This window comes from Sceloporus undulatus, chromosome 9 (assembly GCF_019175285.1).
Source record: "Sceloporus undulatus isolate JIND9_A2432 ecotype Alabama chromosome 9, SceUnd_v1.1, whole genome shotgun sequence".
NCBI lineage: Eukaryota > Metazoa > Chordata > Lepidosauria > Squamata > Phrynosomatidae > Sceloporus > Sceloporus undulatus.
The window spans coordinates 8,902,601-8,910,768 of NC_056530.1; the positions used below are offsets into that span (position 1 = coordinate 8,902,601).

At 43.6% G+C, this 8,168-nt stretch overlaps 1 protein-coding gene across 1 annotated transcript; it reads right to left on the bottom strand.

The window, feature by feature from the left end:
* Positions 1-606: 606 nt before the first annotated feature.
* On the bottom strand, positions 607-7,764 carry LOC121915053 (CTP synthase 1-like). Its single transcript, XM_042438880.1, has 4 exons — positions 7,656-7,764; positions 3,365-3,461; positions 1,103-1,158; positions 607-950 (listed from the first exon to the last, which is right to left on the bottom strand). The coding sequence occupies exons 1-4, from the start codon at positions 7,755-7,757 to the stop codon at positions 834-836; spliced, it is 372 nt and encodes a 123-aa protein (XP_042294814.1). The 5' UTR covers positions 7,758-7,764; the 3' UTR covers positions 607-833.
* Between the last annotated feature and the right edge of the window lie 404 nt (positions 7,765-8,168).

Here is an 8,168-nt window from a genome sequence, read left to right on the forward strand (position 1 = left end):
ATGTCCCTGACATATAAGGCCATTCCTCCTCCTTTCCTGTTTGGCCTGTTTTTCTTGAAAAGGTTATACCCCTCTATTTCCACATTCCAATCATGAGACTCATTCCACCAGGTTTCAGTGATGCCTTTTATATCATATTTGCTTTGTTGTACTAGGAGTTCGAGTTCATCTTGCTTATTTCCCATGCTCTGTGCATTAGTGTAGAGATATCTAAGACCATGGGTCCCCTTTACTTGCTGCCTGTGCAAGTTTTCTTGCCTCCCACTGTTGAGTCCTTGCACTATTTGTTTTGTTTCCTCTATGTCACTTTGGCCTGTTACAGACAGCCAAAATAAAGCTGCTTCGAGTCACAGTGGAGGTACTGTATGGTGTTTCAATGATGCATGCGTCCTAAGAGTCCAGAAGTCGCACCAAAGCCACACTTCAGCCCTAAGGACAGGAGCGTGGCTTTGGTGTGGCTTCTGGACTGTTAGGATGCATGCATCATTGAAACACCATATCTCCACTGTGACTCGAAGCAGCTTTATTTTGGCTGTCTGTAACAGGCCTTTGAATATTTTCTCCAGCCATTTTGCCTTCCTTAATATTGTCTCCCTCCCCCACGAAACTCAGTTTAAAGCCTTCCTGATCAAGTTCTTGAAACTGTTGGCAAAAACATTTCTTCAATTTAAAACTCAGTCTCATATAGTGTGATTTTTCAGAATTCTACTATTGTCTAACACCCAGGTGGCACTTATTTTCTCTCCCAAAGGTGGAATGAAGGGTCACCAGCAAATTAAATCTAAAAGACATCTAACAAGATCTTTCCCCCAATAATTATACCACTATTCCTACTACCGACCCAAGGGCTCACCTTCCAGCTCAACTATTTCCATTCGCTCTCCTTCAACATCCTGGCCAACAAACTTCATACCTTTTTCTTCAAATGCATTTTTTAATTCTGGATTTACCTAGGAAACAAAAGTGGTATTGTATGACTTCTCGGCAAACTCAGTGGAAAAACTGAACAAGCTCACTACATCGTATTTGCTTGGTGTGTGCCTTCAAATCATTTTTGACTTATGTTGATTCTAAATCAAACCTATCACAGGGTTTGCCATACCTCAAATCGGTGGCGGTGCCTCTCTTCTATATGGTCACTATCTCCGTACAGTTTTCCTATTGAGAAGAAAGCATAAGGTTTGCTTACTGGAAATTGGTTCCCATATTAATATCAGAACCTCCCTCATTCCCTTTCTCTCAAAGGGCAGAAGGGATTAAAGTGCTCAAGTGGTCTATTTCTTTTAAGGCAAATTCTAATACTTGTTATGTACCACTGAAGAAGTAGGAGGAGCCTTATAAGCCAACATTTTACAAAGTACTGTAAGAACAATCAAGCTCTCAGATTTTATAAAATGTGAAACATCAGAAAGCAAGCTTTTTATCATAGTCTTGTGAGTAAGACTGGCATTTTATGGTGGAATATTTCACAGTTTATAAATGTATTGGCACACTGAATGGATTTTTGTTCAGGGGTGCTGCAAATATTGGCATGCATTGATTGCAGACAGATTTATTCAGCAATCTCCACTACACAGGGGCCCTCTTCAACGGTTACTTCCCGGTAAGTCAGTGACAGTATGTCTTTGGATATAGAAGTTCTATTAACAGTCACAGTCAGTCTAATCCCTGACCAGTCTAATCCCTGAGACAACTGGGGAATAAGAAGACCAAAGTCAATTTCAGAGAAGTTCATAGGGACTCCATTCCAGCAGTATGTGGAGCAAAGGCAACAATGGGAGAAACAAAAATGTCAGGATACCTTAGAGCAGCGGTTCCCAACCTGTGGGTCGCAACCCCTTTGAGGGTCCAACAAACCTTTCACAGAGGTCACCTAAGACCATTGGAAAACACCTATTTCTGATGGCCTTAGGAACTGAGACATGGCAATTGTATGATGGGGGGGTCACTACAACATGAGGTTAAAGGGTTGCAGCATTAGGACCACTGCCTTAGAGGGACAGAATACCATGTCGGAGAGGAGGTAGCTTTCTTTTTTTCACTCCTGGCCTATTAAATCAATCAAAGCTAGTGGCCATGAATCATATGTCACAGAACTGAATTCATAGTGTGAAGTAATGCTTTCTTTGCCTGCTCCACATCTACTACCAATTACATTAGATAACCTCATATGAGAATGCAGAAAAAGGATTCCATGCCGGGAAATAGGAGGTGGAGGCTGAATTTGATAAGCACTTGAGTCCTTTCTGAGCTAGGTTATTCATTTCAAGAGAGTTGGAAGAGATCACAAGAGTCATCCAGTCTAACCCCCTGCCATGCAGGAATACACAATCAAAGGATCCCTAACAATGTACTTCCAGCCTCTGTTTAAAAACCTCCAAAGGAGACTTCACCACACTCCGAGGGAAGGTGTTCTGCTCTCTTACTGTTAGGAGGTTCTTCCTAATGTTGAGCTGGAATCTCTTTTCTTCTACTTTGAACCCACTGCTATTGATCCTAGTCTCTAGAACAGCAGAAAACAAGCTTGCTTCATCCTCGGTATGATGCCCCTTCAAATACTTAAACAGGACTATCATATCTTCTCTTCAAGCTGAACATACACAGCTTCCTAAGTCTTTCCTCATAAGGCATGGTTTCCAGACCCTTCACCATTTTGGTCACCCTTCTCTGGACACACTCCAGTTTCTCAACATCCTTTCTGAATTGTAGTGCCCAGAAATGGACACAGTATTCCAGATGAGGCTTGACCAAAGCAGAACAGAGTGGCACTATTAGTTCCCTTGGTCTAGACACTATACTTCTATTGATGCAGCCTAGAATTAAATTGGCCTTTTTAGCTGCCGCATCACACTCTTGACTCATGTTCAACTTGTGGTCTAGTAGGACTCCAAGATCCCTTTCACATGTATTCTTGTTAAGCCAGGTCATCCCCATCCTATATCTATGCATTTCAGTTTTTCTGCCTATGTGCAGCACCTTACATTTGTCCCTGTTGACATTCATTTTGTTAGTTTTGGCCCTGCTTTCTAATAAATTCAGGTCATTTTGAGTTTTGATCCTCTCCTCTAGGAGTATTAGCTACTCCTCCTAATTTGAAGTCATCTGCAAATCTGATAAGTATACTGTCTATTCCTTCATCCAAGTTACTGATAAAGATGTTGAAAAGCACTGGACCCAGGACAGAACCCTGTGGCACCCCACTGGTCACTTCTCTCCAAGATGAAGAGAAGCCATTGCTGAGCATTCTTTGAATTCAGCTGGTCACCCAATTACAAATCCACCTAACAATGGCATTGTCTACCAACACAAACAAAATCAACTACTGAAAGGAAGGAGGAAGAAACAGAACTACAAAAATCCATACTCATAACTGAGTTTTTGGTTTGGAAGACTGTTCTCCGCTTGCCAAGCCTCATAGTTCCACCCATTTGACCAGGATTATGTTCTGGCATGTCTATTACCTGAGGAAGACAAAGAATACACTGTGGTTGCAAAGGAATGAAGAGGGAAAAACAGTGCTACACCTCTATGCAGGAACAAGTTGAGACATTTGACATGAACAACCCAGCAAAGCACCTATAAACACCAATCATAATTGCTCTGAAGTGGAAAAAATATATTTCAGTACATTTGTATCAGGAGATTAAAGATCAATCATACTATCTTAATAAGATTTTATAAACGACAAGTTTCAGATGATGAGGGAAGAGCAGTAGCACCAGCTAACATAACAACTGAAAGGGCCAGCTACAGATCATCATACAATCTGCACCTATATGCATTGTATTTTACAAGGGTAGGCATAATTCTGCATCATGTGCAGATGTCTAAGAATACAAATCTTGTTCCCTTCCATATTTGTGGGCTGGAGTGAAGACAGGTTTCATATTCAGCAATTATTTGTGATGGCTTAGTGGTTAAAACACTGATTCTGCCAATTGCAAGGATGGCTGGTCGGCAGTTTGAGACCTAAGCACCACATGACAGAGTGTCCTCCCATTAATAGTCCCAGCTTCTTCCAATCTAGCAGTTTGAAAGCATGTAAAAGTGCAAATAGATAAATAGGCACCACTTCAGTGGGAAGGTAACAGCATTCCATGCAGTCATGCTGGCCAATGACCACAGAGTCATCTTTGGCAACGCTGGCTCCCTCAGCTTAGTAACAGATGGGCACTGCCCCCTTCAGTCAGACACAACTAGACAAACTTGTCAAAAGTGAAACTTTTACCTTTAGAGATAATAATAATTATACTGATGATGCTTCTTTATTCTTTAACATACTCAACTTGTTGGTCTATTGCATGAAAAAGAACCTCCAGAAGTTTATGCCCACACCAGATTCCATTTTCATTACAATTCATCTCAAAACAATAATGAATATTAAGCAAATGAACACAGGCTTACCTTGTGAGATGTTTGTTTTCAGTATTGGAGGGGAGGAATCCTGAATCGGGTTAGTTTCCTCTCTTGCTCAAACAGGCAGGGACTAGAGACTTGCAGCTGACGGCATCGGAGGGAACGCCCCTGATGTCTCCAGTTTTTGATATAGCTGAAGCCAGCAACTCTAAAATCTAGCTAACATAACAGTCAAAACCAAACTAAATAATGGTTAAATAAGAGATAACTCCACCCTCTCCACAACCGAAGCATCACCTCAGTTCTGGGAGGATAGGATTTCTCTGCCTCCATTGCTGAAAACAAAAATGTCACAAGGTAAGCCAATGTTCATTTTTCCAGCGATGGAGGGGAGCAATCCTCAGTCGGGATATGCCAAAGCTATCTTAACTGTGGGAGGCAGAACTGATACTAGCAACTAGACAATTGTTTGAAGGACTCACCTACAAACGACACTTCCGCAGATTGGAATACATTGAGATGGTAATAGCAGACAAATGTGGAAGGGGAGGCCCATGTGGCAGCCTTACAGATATATAGCAACAGGGCACTGGTGGAAAGAGCGGCCGACATGGCATGGGCAGTGATACCCCGTGGTACTGATGAGTTGTTTGAATCGCAGCACTTGGATATGCAGTCTCATATCCATCTAGACAGTGTGGAAGAGGAGACTTTTTTGCCCTTAGAAGAAGAACCAAAGGGGATAAACAGGTGGTCGGAGCTGCAAAAGCGGTGTGCGCGCTTGATGTAAATCCGAAGAGCCCTATGCACATCTAGCACGTGCCAGGATTTCTCGAACTCCTTTTTAGGGTTGGGACAGAAAGACGGCAGGACAATCTCCTGAGACCTGTGAGATTTTGAGTTTACCTTGGGAATAAAGGTTGGGTCTAGACGTGGTACCTTTAGAATCGCCTCTAAAGGAACAGAGCTCCGTTCTGACTGACAAGGCTCCTAGCTCCGACACTCTTCTGGAGACAGCTACAAGAAATAAGACCTTCCAAGTGAGGACCTTAATATCTGTCTGTTGAAGTGGTTCCAATGGAGCCTTAGTGAGGGCTGCCAATACTAGGTGAAGATCCCAACTTGGATAACGGTGAACTGCAGGGGGGCCAAGCAGCGCGGCTGCCCTCAAGATCTTTTTGACATACGGGTGAGATGAGATTTGATTTGACAGCTTAACAGGTAGAGCTGACATGATTACTGATAACTAGTTTGTTTATACCCTGTCGGAGCCTAGTATCACCTTTGGGCACTAACTGGATGAGATCTTTTGCCCATCCGTATGCAGCCCTGGAGAGAATAGAGATAGATAAGGAGGCCCTGATGGCTGTGGAAGAAGCCTCGAAACTCCTTTTCAGAGCTGAGTCTGCTCTCTTGTCTTCTGGGACTTTTAATGTGTCATCGCCATCTCTTGCATAAATGGCCAAGGAAACAAAGTGCCAAGACTGGGGCATCAACCAAGGGAACCTGGAACTTAGACATCACCAAGTTTGGTAAGGTGTAGAATTGTTTTACTGCTGCTGGGTTTGGTCTGACAATTGCTGGTTTGGACCACTCTTCCCTTATCGCTCTCATAAAGTCAGCAGGGAACGACCCTCTGTACACAGAGAATGAGGCTGGAGGAAGGAATTGCCTTTACCTTAGGACAGATCAGTATCCACTGCCTGAGTGGGTTTGGGTGCGTCAGACAACTCTAGGGCCTTAATGGCTTTTTTAAGGAGGCAGCAAATAATCTGGCAGAGGAAGGGGGAAGAGGAGTGTCAGCCTCCTCTTCCTTGGAAAGTTCATCTTCTCCCTCCTCAGAAACAGACTGTGACTGTCCATAAGCTCCTCTGAGTAATGCGTGAAAAGTAAAATCTTAGCTTTCTTGTAATTTGAATGGTGGCCACTGGATGTTGCCCTTCTCTTATGGGAAGCCTTGGGATGAACTGACGAACAGATTTGCCATATAAGGGGCCTAGGTTTGCCCCTCTCATTATCAGGTATGGCTTCTGAAGATGACCTGGCTGGCACCGAAGAAGAGGAGGAAATGTGCGCAGTGGGGAGAGTCCTCTCGCCCATGATAGTTCTCGGGGGGGGGGGCGGGTGTTAATGGAGGAGCGAGGCTGAGTCACGAGGAACACGCCGTAGCGGCTGGGTTGTGGCAGGAAGAGGCACCAGTCTGGCCCGCAATAATGGCAGGTGCTCTGAATGGCGATTAAGAGAGGCCGATATCTCCAGTGGGAGATTGAAGGGTGAGGCGCTGGGGGAGTCGAAGCAAGGCTACTTATGTGTCCGACTGTGAGAATTGAGAACCTCAGGCTAATGATCCACAACCAACTTAATGTAAAACAAGAAAGTTTATTGTAAGAGGCACAGCAGAAGTAACCACAAGCACGTCTTGTGCAGAATCTGAAGGCACAAGGAAAAGTTCCCACTTAAAACCCCACCCAGGACCCATCAACATGGCAACCAGCCACCTTACGTTGAAGAACCATTACCTTCGTATCCCACATCCCAACCCCTTAGCAGGGCCCCATCCACAAGCCAAACCTCACCCTTAATATTCAACCTTATTTTCCCAACCCCCAACATTATACAATATTTCAACACACAGAACTATCTAGATCAATATATATATTAAACATATAACAGTGATCATATATGAGCTGAACACATGAAGTGAATATTAAATAACTGGATATGTCTAATATTCTACTTGATCTTACTTGATTCTGACACCAACAGACTCCACTGAATATGCCACCTCTTCTTGATCCCGGGAAGGGAGAAAGTGGAGTGGCGCATCTGGGCTCAGAGACAAGGGTTCCCCCTCCTCCGGCCGCGCCGCTATGGGGGTCCCCGCTTTAGATGCTGTCTGGGCTCACCACAGGATGCCCTCAAACTGTGAGGATTCCCCAGACATGCCAGGGCTCTCCTCCGCCTCATCCATTTCGTACCTTCTGACTTCCCTATCTAGTTCTGCACTCAGGGAAAAGAGGGAGGGAAGGAAGAGGAGAGGTAATTTTTTCAAGAAGAATTGGAGAAAGGAAGGAGAAAAAGGAACGACCAATCTGGAACGAGGCAGGAACGAGGCTGGAGACACAGGGAGCGTTCCCTCCGATGCCGTCACCTGCAAGTCCCTAGTCCCTGCCTATTGCAGCGAGAGAGGGAACTAACTCGACTGAGGATTCCTCCCCTCCATCACTGAAAAAATCTTGAATGCCCTTTGTGTGCATGGAGTAAGATCACAATAGGCTCAAAAGTCACAACACACTTACCACAGGATGAGTAGTTTTGGGCTCAAATTCTGTAGAATTGGCATCTGTGGATTGCAAGACTATGATTAGACCTGCATTGTAACACATTGCTGGTCTCAGCATTCAGTGCACTAACAAACTCTTACATCACCTATTCTTACTACATAAACACATCTTGCAAAGGCAACTACATAATGATACAGGTATACTACATGCCCCATACTCTTTTCCCAAGCTTATGAGAAGTACGTAACAACAATATATGGCAGGATTTTGAGATTCTGCCAATGAGACAACTTTCCATAGTTGCATATAGTACTGTGAGACTCAATATGGTTATTCCTAATAGAGCATGAACAATACAACCAGAAATCATAAGCAGACCAACATGTATTTTATATTATTAGTATTCTTTACTCGATTGCATAAGTTTTGTCTTTGCAAGTTTTAACACACTGAACAGATCTAGAGTCGAGTGATGAGTAGTAAAAGAGATAAACTATGACCTGTAACTTCTAGTTCAAATTTGCCTCA